Here is an 18,573-nt window from a genome sequence, read left to right as displayed (position 1 = left end):
TAGAAAGAGGTGGGCCTGGTGCCACAAGGCTGGAGTTGGGAGCTCCAGACTGACAGCTGGCTAACTGAGGATCAGTGATTTGCGAGAAGGAGGTTACTTCCGGTGGCCCGGTCTTGTTCTCATTCTCAGGCTGTGTGAAAACAGGAATATCAAAGGTTGTACTGCTATTTTCTCTGCGAGCTGTATCATTCACATCTCAGATACCTTCTTTTCATGGCAGGAATTCATTTTGAAGTTGGCGGGTTTCAGATTTTGCATTAAAAACAAGTGATTTACTTGGAAACATGGAACTAATATGAAAACTCCATTGACGCTAGCATCTACGTTTCTCATAATCTTTGTTGGTGATGATGGGCCTACGTGATAGCAGTTTGGAATGTGGACATGGTGACAACCTGCTATAATCCTCAAATCAAAACTATGCTCTGCTCAACACAGCTACCAGCACACTCAGAAAAAAAAATGTGTGACAAGTAGACATATGGGTATTGTAATGTCAATTCAATATTCTTCCAAAACATTTGGGTGCTTCAAATAAATATGAATGTTTGTGAACTGCAAAAGAATGGCCACTGTTCTAATAGAGTTTATAAATCAAAGGAAGGTACCAAGAGGTACCTCCTCTTGTGGCAAATCCATGTTCTTGTTCTAGATAAAGATAGCCTGAAATATGTAAAACATTATGTTTATTTATTAATAGCTTAAGTGAGAATTTCTGCATTAAAGAAGTCTGATAATAGAAAAGCATTACATTTGCTTCACCAGGTCTCCTTCCGTAACATGTGAAATTATGAACTCCATATACAGTGCCTGTCAATACCTGTTGACTTTAAGAGAGATAGAGATCTTTTCTAATTGTTTTTATTGAGCTACACACATTTTATGCTCTCCTGCCTTCCTCCCCCTCCTCTTCTACCCTCTCCCGTGACACTCACACTCCCAATTTACTCAGGAAATCTTGTCTTTTTCTCCTTCCTATGTAGATCCATGTATGTCTCTCTTGGGGTCAAGAGGCAGAGATCTCACAATTAAATCCACTGTTAATAGCCCTTGGTGATTGAAAACTAGATAGAAATTCACATTATTTTTCTATCTGCCGTTGCCTCACAAATGATTTCCTACGCCTTTGACTTTTTAGTGGTGTAAATACCCAAATTCATATTGTGCACGAATTCTTTTGAAGTCAAGAAAAACTATATAAATGAACTAGTAATGCTTCTTAAACTTGCTCTTGTTCAACAACTGTTGATAGGTACTATAGAGTACACTCTAAACTCATAGAAACTCAGAGGAATGAGGAGATATTTGCACTACAGACAGAATTTCTGAAGGGGAAAGCCAGAGAGAGAGAGAGAGAGAGAGAGAGAGAGAGAGAGAGAGAGAGAGAGAGAGAGAGAGTTGGGAATTTCTTCCATTTAATCAACCAATCTTTGCTCTTTTGATGTGTTTGTTTTACTCTTCAGTGTGAGGGTGGGCATTGCTGGCAATCAAGAGAATGAAAAAAATGTTAAGAATGTCAAAACACAAAATAAAAAGCTTCCAAGTAAAAATCTTCTTCTTTAAAGTTCAAATCTCATTAATGAAGAAAAAGTTATTGAAAAACAGAAGCACGAAGTCCTCAAGTCAGAGGGAAGTGCAGCCCATATTCAACCACTTCCCCCTCACACGTCTAAACCTTTCCCAGTATATTACAGTTTAGATTGTATCAGCAAAGTCTAGAACTGATCATGTAAAACAGTTTGTTTTATAAACAATGAAACACTCCCCAAGGGAGTGTACAGTGCGGTCCAAGTTCTTACACAGTACCACTGACATAGTTCATGAACACTGTCAGAAATTTAGCACAAAATGGTGTTTGGGTTGTTTATTTGTAGCAGAGAGCAAAATTATCTTTCTGTAGCAATTAATGTATTAATATAACTCACTTCTCCTTTTAATTGGAAAATAGAAGGTGCAACTTCTATTCGAAATATAATTTTGCTTATATAACAGGATGGTTTATAACTATTTTTAGTGCAATCAAAAATAAGTGCTTTCTATTTACTTCTTTGAACTATGACTTTTATATTAGGTTTTATCTTATTTATTCGCAGCATAGCAATGTATTGACTGCATACAAAATAATAGAAATTGGTGGAAATGAAAGCAAACACAAGTAGAAAAATTAACTTTAGCAATATTACAAAAATGTCGAGTGACAGGGATTCATTATTATTTTCTGTATTTGTTACTCCCCAGACAAAGCAGTATCAGAAATATATAACAGTATGAGAAGGAACCACATAAGTCGAGGTGGAGGACAAATTAGGGATCAAAAAGCACAGTTCATCAAAATGACGATTACAAAGTTCTAGAAATGTGTCTACGGAAGGCTATGTGAAAGGTCAGGGACAAGCAATATTCAGGTGGAGTGTAAGAGTGGATCATTCTTGAGATCCTTATATTTTAGATATCTTAAATAACTGTTCTGCAGTATTTTTTATAAGTACTAAATTTAGTGATGAGTTTCATATGACCATTTCTCTTTTTTTTTAAACCTGTTTTCTTTTGTCCTGATAACAAAGGCAGAAAATATGGGAAACAAACCAACATAAAAAGAGCAATGGAGAATTCTAGATTTTATTTACTGACTACAACCTGAACTCCAACTCTCTGTTGCCAGTTTAGGGCATGTTGTACACGTTAGTGGTTAGTCAATGGACTACACTGTCATATCCTCTTAGGAATTGGGTCCTATTGTGCAGTCAAAAGCTATCTGAGCCCATCATTTTTCTACCCATGAACAAACTCAGATATTTTCATAGTGTCAAATTTAATTTCCAAAATCAATTCTACATTCCTTGAAATGAGTACATGATCAAGATCCTAAACCCTCTTAGAAATCTGGTACATGGCTTCTAGATTGGATTATTTCTAAAGTTCAGTTTCACCAAAAGTAAATTATCAATATATCCAGTACAACATTTGGGGCAAGTTTACAATAACTTAATTGCAAGATGTGTACTTAGAAAATGCATAGTAAATTATAGTAGACCGCATACTTGTTACTACTCTATGTAGCTGTGAGGAATAAGCTTTTTAAAATGATGGCTATTTGTCAAAAAGTAATTTGGATTGTACTCTTTCTTTAAGAATAACCAGTTATTTTAGCTGCTTTGTGAGGTGTCTGAAGGAAGAATTATGCTGTGAACACATAGGAAAACATCTGGGCTTTATTCCGTAGGAGGGTAGGAGCTTAAGGAAAATAAACACTTTAGGTTCTTAGGTTCAAATGTTGAAAAGAGAAGAACAGAGAGAGCAAATTCTCAGGACAGGCTTCCCAGCATTGTTAGGTATCTCACCAGGAGGTCATGTTCACAGTGAACTCTTTAGGAGGGAATATCCTGGCCTCAGGCAGGCAAACCTTATCTGGCCTGGTGGCTGGCCTCAGCCTAGCTTCACTTGTAAAAGTTTTCAAATTCTCTTTTCCAGACTTTTTCTGACATCAATCAAACTCCCAAAAGAAAGCAGATTTTATATTTATAGAGGGCACACCTCTGAGCTTAGCCACCACTAACTGCCTATTTCAAGTTTTCTGGGAAATGAACGAATAACCACCATATTTCTTGGTAATTATAGATTCAGAGCAGACGAATATCTTTAGTTCTGGGTATTGTTGATGCCCACTTTTACCAAAGCTACAGTGGCTTCATGCATTACTGTCTCTTGCAGAGAGACATGTTTCCCAGACACTGGGAAGTTGTGTCTTCCCTTCAATAGAGTTAGAGATAAGTGAAACAGGATCTGTGGCGTCTCTTCCTGCGTTGTGGATATGTCCAGATGCCGTACTTGGCCAGAACCTTTCTTTTGGCTCTCGGACCTGATATTAATTGCCCTTCATTCATTTTTGTAGTTATCGAGTGAGCTGGTGGTAATTAGTGAGAAATGGCAATCTCCTGAATTCATTGCAGAAATCATAGCATACTTACCAGGGGTATGAAGACAACATAGCAAAGAGAATACTAACATCAACAGCCAACACCTATTGCACATTTTAATAGTTAGTTACACTGTTTTGAAAACGTCTCACCCAATCTCATAACAACAAGCATCATTATTACTTTCCTTTTACAGATGGGGAAATTAAACTATGGAGACAAAGATAAAGGAGGCAGTGTCTGGCCCTTAGAAGGTTCAAATTTCAATTGGTAGTGAAATTGGTACATAGGTGATTAACAGAATGCCTGATAATGTGTAAAGAGATGAAGGAAAGTCTCTGAGAGAAGAATGTCTGTTTGAGTTAATCTATGGAGAAAGACATTTCAGGCAAAGGACAATTGACAGAGACATAAGAACATAACATGGTAGGGTATCTATTGATGTCTACAAGTATGTCATTGTAAGTGAAGCATGGTATATATGGGGAGATTAAAATAGTTAAGTCCCAAAAGATAAGAAGGAAATCTAAAGTAGAATTTTGTGGAAAGAGTTTATGATAAAGAATAAAAAGTGATATCATAGGCGGTTGAGAACATTCCAGAAGAAAAGCTTGGGGCTGAGGAAAGGGTTCAGAAGGTAAAGTACTTGTTGCTCATGAATGAGAACTTAAGTTAGTATCCCAAAATCCATGTAAAACTTGGATGTGGTGGCCTTTACCTACAATCCCAGCACTGCGTGGCAGAAAGGGGCAAAACCCAGGGACTTGCTGGCCAGTCAGTTTAGCTAAAACAGTGAAATCCAGGTTCACAGAGAGACCCTGTCTCAAAAAAATAAGGTGACAAGCAAGAGAGAAAGAGCCAATTCACCCTCTGGTCATCATATGCTCCACATGTGCAAATACACCAGTACATACATCTGTGAATATATATGCAATATGCATACACATCCATGGGGATAAAAGCCCTCACCCACGTATTGGGTTCAGCAGGGAGGAGAGCATCTGGGGCTAGATGGAAAGATGATAGTTCTGCTAGGGTGATGTGGTGATGGTGAGATGGTGGGAAGTGTTGGGTGATGTGGTGATGGTAAGATGGTGGTTCTGCTAGGAGTGTTGGGTGATGTGGTGCTGGTAAGATGGTGGTTCTGCTAGGAGTGTTGGGTGATGTGGTGGGATCCACTAAAACAAGAATGAACATGAAAACTCTGCCTACTGAGCATATATAAACAAAGCCAGGCTGCTCAGAGAAGATAGCGGATTGTGTCTTAAAACCTTGGGTGTTAAGTTATTAAAGTCCTTTACATTATATATACAGTCTTAAAAACATTTTAAAATTATGTTTACTTATTTGTGTATGGAAGTCAAGAGACATCTTGCAGAAGGTGGCTCTCTTCTTCCACCATGTGGGCTCCAGGGATCTTTCTCAATACTATGAAGTTTGGCATCAAGCACCTTTACCCACTGAGAATCTCTCCAGGCTCAGTATTATATATTCTTCCACATGATTCTTCATCTTCACAGTTTTTAACCTAAAAGCATTAAGGGTGTGTGATTTTAGCAGCCAATACTTTACCAGTATCATTAGGCTCCTTGTGGTTTTATTTTTCAAGCAGTTACCTAAACAGAAATCAGTAAATGCTAAGCATGGTAACATACTGATGTAATCCCAGCACTAGTGAGTTCAAGGATGGCCTGAGTCACACAAGATTGTTTCAAATAAACAAAAGCAAGTGTTTTGTGTATATAAACATCATGTTACATGCAGAATGTCTAAGCATATTTGATATAGTTAGTAGCTATTACATTATAGAATGCTCATAAATACTTGGTAGAGTTTTGTTCATGAGGAACACATCAGTTGCTCTTAATAAAATTTGGTGCTTTTTAATAAAACTATTGCACAGGAAAAACATTATTAAGGCTTCTAATGTTTTACATTTTATGAAACATAAATATTCACTTAAAGAAAAAACCCACACATTTCATTATCATTACCAGTTTTTTCCATTATTAATTAATTAATCCTTGAAATTATTTTACAAATAATATGTTGTCACAGAAGGGTATCAGAATTGGCCCTCTACTCAATTGCTTGTGATGTCCTAAAGATACAGGAATAACAGAATTAAATTAAAGAGCAAGTAATAAGTAGACAAATATTTCTGACTTCAAATAAAGTTCAAACTAGTTAAAATTGGAGCAATATATGTGTGGAATATATAATGTTCGGGGCTGGCTCAGTAGGTAAGAGTGCAAACAGGAAGAACCGAGTTCCGATCCTAGCATCCACGTTTAAGAAACAAAACAACCAAACCATTGGGTGTGGCTTCGTGTGAGTCCTGTAAAGCCAGCATTGAGACAGGAGGATGACTGGAGCTTGTTGGTGAGAAACTAACTGTGCCTAAAAGGAGCAAGGCAAAAAATGATGGAGTGAGATACCCACAACCCCTCTAGTCTTCATGTATCCACCCACACACATTCATTCACATACGCCACATTCTCACATATACATATAAATGACTTGTAAATTATATGTATATATGAATGTGCACCTGTATATCACAAATAGTATAGTAGTATACTTGAATCTTTTATCTGCATGTTTATTTAAAAATCAATGGTGCCCACTTGAATACACAAACATCTGAGGGCAACAATAAGCCAAAGAAATCGTCAGAATCTAAACATCATATTTGAGATGCAGAAAACAGGAGAGAGGCACTAAGAAGATTTCATTGACACCCAGCTTTCTCATTTGATACTTAAAGGCAGAGGAGGGAAGCAAAACAAATTCCTCCTCTGTTAAGTTTTAATCACTATGCTTATTGTGTTTAGTGAAGTGATATTTTAATTTCCTAAAAGGTTCTAAAACGGTCTCTGACTTGGCCTCATGGTGAGAGAGTCAGGCCTCTGAAGGGCTGTGGTCTCTCTTACAGCTACTTTCACCTCCAAGCTATTTTCAGCTTGCAGTTCTAATTATATACGTGACATTTGTTCACCACAAAGGAGTTTCTCGAATGCAAGGCCTCCATTGGTTGGTTGGTTTTGTTTTGAGTTTTTGATTCTTTAGTATCAGGTGTACACTCTGGCATAGGGATACATCTAATTGTTTATATCAGAGAATCAGAAGTTACTCTTCTGGGATCAGTGTAAGGCATCCGTCATGTTGGCATAATTACCAAGATATACCAACTCTGGTCTGTTATTTTCACAGTTGCTCATCAATGTGTGGAGGTAACGATAAATCATCTTGGCTAATCGACTGGCAATAACCTACCTATCATTTTATTGCTCAGAAATAAAACGAAGAGAGAGTCCTTCATAGCAGTGAACTCTCCCCTGTCCATTATCAGGACACTCAGTAGTGAGGAAAGGTCCTTGCGGCTCCAGCTAATAAAACTGTGCTACAGTGATTGCAGAATTACTGTTTAATTACAACAGCTGATGTGCTACAGTCCCAGGGCTGATGAAAAGGACCAAGTGATTTCCTGGGAAAAAAAAGAGAAAAAAAGCACAGAAATAAAATTTTAGTATGAAGAATAAAATCTGAGAAGAGTCCACAAAATGAACATTCAGGGGTATCAGAGTAATCTTAATTTTGAACTGAGATCTTATAATCAGTCACCACTTGTCACCCTTTAATAGCCAAATTTATCTTTCATTTTATTAACACTAAAAATATGGAAGCTTGCTTTAACTACGCTGAATCTCGAGACTTATCAACACTTTGAAATCTGCAAATATCTGATGGTCGATATTTATTAATCTTCTGGCAGATTTGCCACTCATTACAAGTGAAGGAAATTAGTTAATTAATTCTGAGACAGCCCCTTACTTTGAAATCCAGGCTCGCCCAGATGCCCAGCCTTTCTAGTACCTTAGCCACTCAACTGCCACACTCACTGGCATGAACTGCCACACTCATCAGTGTGAACTGTCACACTCACTGGCATGAATTGCCACACTCACCAGTGTGAACTGCCACACTCAGCAAAAGGCAGTGGTGTGGCTCGTGGCATTTGTTGAAGTAAAACATATGTGTGGTTAGCTGCTGTATCACAGACATATCTACTTTTGTTTCCAGGAAACTCTGGATGCCCCTTTTTCCTCTGGGGACTTCTAGCCTTCTTGGGCTTGGCTCTGCTTATATCGGTGATATTCAATATCTCCCACTATGTAGAGAAGCAGCGGCAACGAGGTAAGACCTTTTGGCAAACTGTTGTATGGCACTGGCTTGAAAGCAGACTCTGGCATCACTGGCAGACCTCTGGAGTAGACACTATTATGAAATGTCATTAACAATATATTGTAACCATGAGAAATCCTTGCGGTATTGTTTTCACGTTGGAGGCTCTCTTTAAGAACAAAATAATATTCAGGATGTGAGAAGAGGCTCCCAAACTTAGCTTTGTCTCTGTCTCAGGAGCGAGAGATGGAAGGACTTATTCCCATGAGCAGGCTTTTCTAAATGAACAAATCAGGAAATGGCAGTCTTTTAAGACAGTGACAGGAGTGAGAACTTGCTCCCCAAGGCTGTACTGAAGTTACACAGTCCTCCCAGGCTCTGGCCGCCGGACTAGAAGAGCCACAGCCTGAGCCTGGGCCTGTTACTACACGGCAGGCTTGCAACAGGCCAGTGGTCTGTCACTACCGCTATTAGCTTTGCTTTTATTAGCCAGGTGACTATTTACCTACACATGCCATAATTAAGATGGTATAATGTGCACAGCTTGTACACAGTGGGCATCTGGCATGTGCACACTGAATACATGGATCAGTGCACAATAGAACCAGAGCTCAACTGTTTCTGGAAATTGCCTTTATAATCCAAGGATAGAGCTATAAGTGGTCAGGAAAGATTTTTTAAAAAAAAAAAAAAAGAAGAAGAAGAAGACAAAGAAGAAGAAAAGTGCTTTCTCCAATCTCATGAAAAGAGCTAAAACCAAGTCAGCAAACTGGAGTAAAACAGAGCGCATATGTCTAAGGAAACTGTGTGAAGCTAATGCAAATGATGATCAAATTGTGGAGTGTGTCCTTGGTCCATGTAGAAGCTTCCTAAGTGTTAATAGTGCAGCATAAAACATGGAAAAGTCATTGTGATGCAGACTTTAAAGAGTGAGAGGTACTTGAGAATGACATAGCTGACCTCATACAGCAATCCAATATCAAAATCAGGCCTGAGTCTCCAAGAAGGACATATACTAGTTTTTTATATCTCAGCGTGAATAGGTTTTATAATTTTCACTCTTGGTGCTTTGTGCATTAGGTTTTACTTATCAATATCCAGATCATCTCCATTATACAAATAGAAGCATTCTCTTTGCATTTAGCTTTGCATCATAGGTTTGATCTTTAAAAAAAAAATTATACAAGCCATTATTGTCTCAGCTCTATTTTTTAAAAGTAGTGTGGTGGAGAAAAAAATTGAAAATAGATAATAATAAATTGAATATATGATGTCTTTCTTTTGATTAATGCCAGCCATTTGATTTTTAACAACATAACTTTTAAAGAAAATCAAATTTGATGTGAATTAAAATACACTCTGATGTTAGATTTCAGCTGTCAGATTTTGTACAAGTAGCAACTTCTCTGAGTCTCAGTTTCCTTTTGACAGCAAACGAAAAACATGCAGACCATAAGTGTCTTGTGAGAAAAAGAAAACGTGCACATAACTTTGCACAGGGCTGCAACTTACCAGATTGGTTGTGTATCTGGTATAGTCCACATCACAGACCCCATGCACGCAATACCTCTTGCTCTTTCTCCACAGTAATTCCTTCCTTCCTTCTTTTTTTTTCCACAGTAATCACCAAGGACATTTCGTGGGCCCCATCACTTTATTTAACTTTAGTACATTATTTCAGTCAGCATCAGTTCCCCAGTGTTGTCTGTGCCCTGGAGATCCTCTGCCCATCCTGGCTAAATTCCTGTCCCCATATTTATATTATATAACAAGTTAACAACATCCAGGGCTGTAGCAGCCACTGCTGTGTTCCTGCAAGTCCACAGTTGACTCCATGTCTGTGGGTGTTTTGAGGCTTCAGTGGCTGTCAGGTCATTTTATTTGATATACACTTCTTAGGTGGAACTCACTGTACAGACTGATGTGCAAACAAGATGATGAGCCTTAGAGCAGCCTCGCCGTTGCTCTCCAAGGGCCAGATGCTCTCCTTCGCCTTTCTAACTTCCCAGCCCCTTCCAGCAGTTTTCCTCCAGTGTGAATATCTACCCTCCTATCTTGTCCAATTCACAGGAACAAATAATATTTATCCTCCCCCAGAGACTACAGGTGGTAGGGATTGTCTCTGCAAACACAAGTCCTAATGCTGAGGACTCGCTTGCTCCATTTCATCTCCATTGGCAAGATGGGTTAGAGGAGACTTTTGTCACCCCAGCCAGCTTTCTCCCACGTGGTCTGCAAGTGTAATGCTCCTGCTATTGACCTCATGCCACTTTTATGTTAGCTTCTTTGTGCTACTCTTTGTGGCTGAGAAACTTGCAAGATATGACTCCTCCTCGGTCAACAGTCAGTGAAGAAACTTCGGAGTTGTCTTAAATAGCTTACAAAAGGAACCCTCCTCACAGCGGCAGCATAATATCTACACATTCAATCAGATAGACAAGACAAGCCTTGTCTTGATGCTTTTTGTAGCAGCTAGCTGGAAGCTTTGAAAATGAGTCCTCTCTCTGCTTTCCAAAACAAATCTTTATTTTTATTAAATGCGCTGTCCAAACCTTTAGGAGGAGTATGTTTGTTTCTTTTCCTGATAATATATTTTCCTCTTCTTCCATTAAATCCAAAGAATATTATTTATTCAACTCTTTCTCTTTGATTTGAGAGGGATAAACAAGTGTGTGATTTGTGTGTGTTTTAGTCTTATCAGTGAACTTTCTTTTCACTAGACCGTGGCATGTTTTTGACAGAAATGAACCTAAAGAATTCAGTGTTAGTGTTTCAGCCATGTTCTGCTGTTCCTTGCTGTACCAGAGTGGGCAGAGAAAAGTAGACACCCTAAAGGGGAAACATAAAAGCAAATGTCTCTGCATCACAGCCTCTCACATCCACACCAACCACAAGCCTTGTGTCTGCATCACAGGGGAGGGTGGGAGAACCTCACCCAGCTCTTCTCACTGACGATCTTGCACACTTTGCTGCTCTGTAGCAGAGCACAGTTTGCAGTTTGGCCACGTAGCTCTGAGATGACTAGGCAACATTTAAATCCAGCCATTTATTCTCAAATAAACTTCTGAGCCTCTGGGACAGAAAGGTCTTTGCAGAAGCCTGAGTTTGCTCACCTTCATGCTCAGCAAGAGATCATTGGCTATTAACCTGCTTAGGAAAGACTGTAAAACTAAAATTACCCAAGCAGTGATGGTCTAGCTAGTATCCAAACACACATTTGTTTTTCTAAGTTTAGTGAAGCATGTGGTGTCCTTGGATTTTCCAAGTCTTCTCTCTGTGTTTCTTCTGCAGTTGTTCTGATATATAATATTCCATATGCATCTATTTTCATTTGTTATTTTAGAGTTTTAGCCCTCTTTCATTCTATTTAAGGACCTTATGCTATTATTTAATGCTTTTATTTTTCTCACAAAAGTTTATTGCAATTATTTTTCTTCAATTTTATTGAGCTCTACATATTTCTCTGCTCCCCTCCCTGCCTCTGCCCTCCACTTCAACCCTCCCCCAAGGTCCCCAGGCTCTCAATTTATTTAGGGGAGCTTGTCTTTTTCTATTTCCCATGTAGATTAGATCGATGTAAGTCTCTTTTAGTGTCTTCATTGTTGTCTAAGTTCTCTGGGATTGTGGTTTGTAGGCTGGTTTTCTTTGCTTTATGTTTAAAAACCACCTATGAGTGAGTACATGTGATAATTGTCTTTCTGTGTCTGGGTTACCTCCCTCAAAATAATGTTTTCAAGTTCTATCCATTTTCCTGTAAAATTCAAGATGTCGTTATTTTTTACTGGTGTGTGGTACTCCATTGTGTACCTTATCCATTTTCCTTATCCATTCTTCTGTCGAGGGGCATCTAGGTTGTTTCCATGGTCTGGCTATGACAAAAAATAATGCTGCTATGAACATAGTTGAGCACATGTTCTTGTGGCATGATTGAGCATCTTTGGATATATAACCAAAAGTGGTATTACTGGCTTTTGAGGAAGGTTGTTTGCTAATTTTCTGAGAAATCACTACACTGACATCCAAAGGGACTGTACCAGCTTGCATTCCCACCAGCAATGCAGAAGTGTTCTCTTTTCCCCACAACTTCTCCAGCATAAGTTGTTATCAGTGTTTTTGATCTTTGGCCATTCTTACAGGTGTAAGATGGAATCTCAGAGTTGTTTTGATTTGCATTTCTCTGGTGACTAAGGATGTTGAGCATTTCCTTAAGTGTCTTTCAGCCATTTTAGATTCCTCTGTTGAAAGTTCTCTGTTTAGATTTGTACTCAATTTTTTTATTGGATTATTTGTTCTTTTGATGACAAATTTCTTGAGTTCTTTCTGTATTTTGGAGATCAGACCTCTGTCTGGTGTGGGGTTAGTGAAGAACTTTACCCATTCTGTAAGCTGTCATTTTGTCTTGTTGACCATGTCCTTTGCTTTACAGAAGCTTTTTAGTTTCATAATGTCCCATTTATTAATTGTTTCTCTCAGTGTCTGTGCTACTGGGGTTATATTTAGGAAGTGGTCTCCTTTGCCAGTGCATTCAAGTGTACTTCCCACTTTCTCTTCTATAAGGTTCAGTGTGGCTGGATTTATGTTGAGGTCTTTGATCCATTTGAACTTGAGTTTTGTGCATGGTATGGGTCTATTTTCATTCTTGTCCACTCTCTCCATATTTATTCAATATAGTTCTTGAGGTCTAGAGCAGTAAGACACCAAAAGAAGATCAAGGGGATAAAAATCAGAAAAGAAGTCAAACTCTCACTGTTTGCTGATGACATGATAGTTTACATAAGCAATCCAAAAATTCTCCGAAGGAACTTCTGTGACTCACAAACACTTTCAGTGATGCAGCAGGATACAAGATTAACTAAAAAAACTTAGAATCCCTCCTGCACACAGATGATAAAAGGTCTAGGAAATAAATCAGAGAAACAACACTCTTCACAATAGCCACAAATAGCATAAAATATCTCAGAGTAACTCTAACCAAACAAGTGGAAGACTTGTATGACAAGAACTTTAAATCTTTGAAGAAAGAAATTCAAAAAGACATCAAAAAGTGGAAGGATCTCACATGCTCTTGGATGGGCAGAATTAGCAAAGTGAAAATGACAATCTTGACAACAGCAATCTACAGTTTTGATGCAAAGCCCATCAAAATCCCATCAAAATTCTTCACAGACCTTGAAATAATGGTACTCGACTTCATATGGAAAAGCAAAAAAAAAAAAAAAAACAAACAAACAAACAAAAAACATCCTGTACAATAAAAGAACTTCTGGAGGCATCACAATCCCTGACTTCAAGCTCTACTACAGAGCTATAGTACTGAAAACAGTCTGGTATTGGCATAAGAACAGACAGGAGGACCAATGGAACTGAATAGAAGACCCAGATATCAATCCACACATCTTTGAACACCTGATTTTTGACAAAGAAGCCATTTTTTCTTGTTTATTCAGGGGATGAAACATTCTTTGGTATTTCACTACTCTAGAGTTACTCTTTCAAACATTACATGACCGGCCTGGTCTACAAGAGCTAGTTCCAGGACAGGCTCCAAAACCACAGAGAAACCCTGTCTCGAAAAAAAAAAAAAAGCATCAAACATTACATGAGTATATTTTCAAGGCACCGATATTAATATTGCAATTATTTTTTACCTAGATGTCCTTATATTATAAAAATATTTGCCAGTTTAAGAAAATATTTTATGGGACATCTAATTTTTTATTCTTATTAATAAATGACATTCTTGTTTGTTTTAGTTTAATTTTAAGAACAGGTTTCATGTACATCGGGCTGGCCTCAAACTCTCTATATAGTAGAGGATGACCTTGAATTTCTATTTCTTCTATTTTGACCTTCAAAATGCTGGGATTAGAGATATGGACCACGACGACCAGTTCATATGGTGCTGGGGATCTGAGGGCTTCATATATGCTAGGCAAGCAGTCTGTCAATGTAACTACTTAGCCCTATATTCTTTATTTAATTTAAAAAATATTCTTTATTTTATTCTCAATTTCTTATTATAAGCAAAAAAATGTTCAGCTGGTGGCAATTCCCTCTGTAAAGGTGAAATTTCCATGATTTCCTTCCAAGTTAAACTTTACTCGTGTTATTTATTTCACTTCAATAACTAAATAAGTCTATTTCAAGTTCACTCATTCATGAAGAAACTTTCCAATTTAATGAGCACAAGCTGTGGCTTATATGATTTGAACTTAGACCACATGATATTGATAAGCAGCTTTGTCATTTTATAAAATGTCTTGACATTGTTTTAATTATTTTCCATATCCACTCCATGATGTCAGGTTTTGCTATTCTCTTCTACAGATGGACTGATAAGCATAGCTTTAGACCAATTTTCATACTGTCTCACAGCATGTGCTCTGGTACCAAATCCAATATTAGCTGATTCCTAACCACGAGTATGTTTCATGATACATCATCCTAGGTTTTATCTTCTTATGGATGTACTTAAATTCCAAGTGCATTAGCTATTCTTATGTTGTTGTAATAAAACATCATTATCAAGACAACTTCTAAAGGAAAGAGTTAGGCTTATGGTTCCAAAGGAATACAAGTCTGTCATGGTGGAAGGCATGGGACATGGCAACTCAAGCAAGAAGTTGAGAGTGTGCATCCTCAAGGGCAAAGGAGAGAGAGAGAGAGAGAGAGAGAGAGAGAGAGAGAGAGAGAGAGAATGGTTTTGAATTTTCAAAACCCATCCCCAGTGACATACTTCCTTCACTGATGCTACACCTCCCAAATCACCTCAGACAGCATGGCCAGCTGAAGATCATGTCATCAAATGCCCAAGACTTTGGGTAGATTTCTTATTCAAAGCAAGACACCAAACAAATCTGGAAAGTGGTCTCGATCTGATTATAAGCAGTTCCTTTTTCTAAATACAGAAATAAATACATGATATATCATGCCTTTTTCCCACTTTATAAGTAGAATTTTTGTTGTTGTTGTTGTTGTTGTTGTTTAAAAAAAAGGTCTATTAGAACCAATATGAACAAAAATAGAAGTAACCAAAAAACCCCAGGAGTGTTAATGGAACTTAAAGGCAGAAACTATGTCAGTGTTTCACAATGGGCAGAAACAAGGGTGACAGGAATAGAAGTCCCAGATTTTTCTCAGTGTTTTCTATGTACAAAATAGTTATGCATCTAGCTCAATATTATGCCCAAGCTGTCTTGTTTTCATCTCAAATTACCCAAACAACATTTGATTGGCTCATAAAGGAAGATGTCTTTATCTGTTTGTTATATTATTACAATAAACACCAAAGGTAGTTAACTTTGTAAAGAAAAGGGTTTTATTTAGCTTATAACTCTGGAAAGTTCAAAATCTGAACAGTTATAGCTTAGGGTCTGCCCCTTGACTATGTCAACTCCTATCAGATAGCAATGGCAAGTCTACATGTTAGATTAACTGAATACTTCTCCAGTCAGAGGACAGAGGGGAGCAGTCAGTTTTGTTTGTATTTATGACTATCTTCCAAAAATTACCCAGCAGTCACATGACAACATGCTTACTCCCTTCTCACAGCAACACTCTGAGTAATGAAAGGACTTTCCCTTAGATTGCACTCTTAAAAGTTTCAGTGCACTCCATGATACTGTCGTCCTGAGTAGTAAACATTGGTACAGGGACCCCTTGATACTCTCAGATCACCACCAAATCATATCCTCCCCAGTTCAATTAGTAGGAGCTGTTGTGGCTTGACCAAATTTGCTAATTTACACCAAGGCTTAGCTCCCTCAGAACATTTGGTAAAATATTTTTAAATGTGTAGACATTTCTTTTAATTTGTATATTTTTACTACATTTCAGATAAAGTGTACAGATACTATGATGACTACATTCCAAGGTATGTAAAAATTGAATAATGCATTATGACTTTCAATTAATCAGGGAATGCTATATTGCTTATGGATTTGGCACAGAAATGTTATCACTTGATCGAAAAGAAAATGAAAAGTAAATTATAATTACATTACTCTCATCTGAAATTTGGAAGCCATAACATTATCATCTAGTTATTAATGCATCAAGTCAATCAAAGAGCTGAGTGAAGAGTAAAAAAAGTCTAACCTGACATCTATAAAACTCTCATCAAAATCTGAACATATGTCTATATTATAACTAAGACAAAACTTTAAGAGTGCAGTCTAATTTTATATAGGGTTATATGACATTTCAGAAAGCAGAATAGAAGGAAATATATAAAACCTCATGAAGCTTAAGATAAGTTACAAGGCCTGATGGTACGAGGCATATGCCTTAATACCAGCAGTAGAGAGGGCAAGACAGAAAAGAACACAAGTTTATGGCCAACCTGGGCTACGTAGTGAATTTTGAGATCAATCTGGGGTATATAGTGACTTGGTCTCAAAAAACAAACAAAATAGAGAAGACACACACACACACACACACACACACACACACACACACTTGCTTGGCAGAATGTTGCTTGCAAGGATGATTTCAATCAATACTGAAATGCGATGAATTTATACTCTAAAATAATACTTAATTTCATCTCTTTAATATTTCCTGGCTTAGTTACAGAGAAAGTATATAATATATACATTTTACTTTTTTGATTTTTGAGAAAGAGTCTCTGTGGATGTCCTGGAACTCACTATGTAATTTAAGCTAGCTTCAGATTCACAGAGATCTGGCTGCCTCTGCCTCTCGAGTGATGGGATTAAAGACATTCACCACCAAGCCTAGTTCGTACAATATATTTTTTTAAGTCTATGGCATGAATCATAGTAAAGAAATTCATTTTTCTGAATAGTATATTATAATCCAAATGTGTCATTATAGTAGATACTCTGTTTTAGGACTGAAAATCTAAATAAGGAGAATTTCTTGCAGGATTCTTCAAATCTTCCAGAATGGTGGACTGAGAAATCTTTGTAGAGCTCTCTAACTGGATAGACAGGACAGGACAGGACAAGAGTTGAAGCTTTTAGAGTTTAGGGCTTTTTATAATAGTTTCTGCTCTATTTAAAAATATCTCTTACATACCCAAGATATGAATGCAGGTAGATTCTCTGCAAACAAATTTTTGTGACTATTCTTCATCCAGAAATCTTGGGTGTGAGATAATTTCATGCCATCAAGAATGACTTGCTAACAACAAACACGAGAACATCATCTCTTTTCTGATTAACTTGATTCTTGACATTTGAAGGGTAATTAAGATACACTATGCCAGGTGTGGTGGTGACACTAATCTGTATTCCCAGCACTAAGAAAACAAGGCAGAAAACTCTATTCTGAGTTTCTGGTTAGCCAGGGCTGCATAAAGTGAGTTTATTTCAAAATAAAAAAAAATGTTGGGAGCTGCACCACGTTGGGCTGCTATATGTCATGTATGTCTTTTTGGGGTGACTTCTGCCAGGCTCCTGACCATAGATGGTTCACATTCCAGAGTAGGGGCATGAGGATTAGAAATGTTAGGTAGGAGGAACAGAGATAAGAAAGAAACACAGAGACATAGCATAGAATCGGGAGGGCAACTAAGTGATTACTCAATGCTGAATTCCAAGTTCGGAGTAAGCCCGTGTTTAATTTTCTGTACATTTTTATGCTACAATACAAAAAGGGGGGAGGGCAAAAGACTACTTTAACATGATACAAAGGGATACTAGAATAGTTACTTACTTCAATACTTTGAGACATCAAGCCATTATTTTATGAAAAAAGCATTCTGTTGTTTAGGCAGCAAACCCATCTTAGACCAAGTATCCTGAAGGCAGCCACTGCCAGGTCAAACCTACTATTTCAAAGAGGAGCAGAAGTATGCTCGAATTCCCTTACCTTTGTTCAGGGTGGAGAAGATCAACCACTATGGGCCATCTTAATGCCCTAAACACCAAGTAAATTCATCCTAGGTCAGGGTATGTGGCTACAGTTGTTGTCAACAACTATGAGCAAGCTAAAACTCTCTGACTTTCAGACAAGATGGAATAGGCTCACATTTTTGGACCACCATAATAAAAAAAACAAGATAAAAAAGATATAGTGCTATGAAAAGTTTTGTGATTTAGTTAAAGACTAAGTTGATGGCTTTGGTATCAGTGTGAGAAGCGTTGGAAAAGGAGCATTGGTACAATACCCATCTCAATGCAGTTAGGCTACTATCCGTGCTATAGATGTGAGATAAGGAAGGCTGGTTCATACGTAACATTTATTCATCTAGCTAATAATCCCTCAAGAATAAGTACTACAGGGCTGGAGAGATAACTCGGCGGTTAAGAGCACTGCCTCCTCTTCCAAAGGTCCTGAGTTCAATTCCCAGCAACCACATGGTGGCTCACAACCATCAGTAATGAGATCTGGTGCCCTCTTCTGGCCAGCAGACATACATGCAGACAGAATACTGAGGATACTGTATACATAATAAATAAATAAATCTTAAGAAAGAAAGAAAGAAAGAAAGAAAGAAAGAAAGAAA

The 18,573-nt window shown here is 37.7% G+C and overlaps 1 protein-coding gene across 1 annotated transcript in view; it reads left to right on the top strand.

Moving 5' to 3' along the window:
• LOC101994823 (T-cell receptor-associated transmembrane adapter 1) overlaps positions 1-18,573 on the top strand; it is a 48,102-nt gene that overhangs the window by 12,370 nt on the left and 17,159 nt on the right. The window contains exons 2-3 of the mRNA XM_013351898.1: positions 8,001-8,114; positions 15,939-15,975. Coding sequence (XP_013207352.1) covers positions 8,001-8,114; positions 15,939-15,975 — 151 coding nt within the window. The remainder of the gene's footprint in view (positions 1-8,000; positions 8,115-15,938; positions 15,976-18,573) is intronic.

Source organism: Microtus ochrogaster, chromosome 2 (genome assembly GCF_000317375.1).
Source record: "Microtus ochrogaster isolate Prairie Vole_2 chromosome 2, MicOch1.0, whole genome shotgun sequence".
Classification (NCBI taxonomy): domain Eukaryota; kingdom Metazoa; phylum Chordata; class Mammalia; order Rodentia; family Cricetidae; genus Microtus; species Microtus ochrogaster.
Note: the sequence above shows the minus strand (reverse complement) of the source record. Positions and strands in the feature narration are given on the sequence as shown.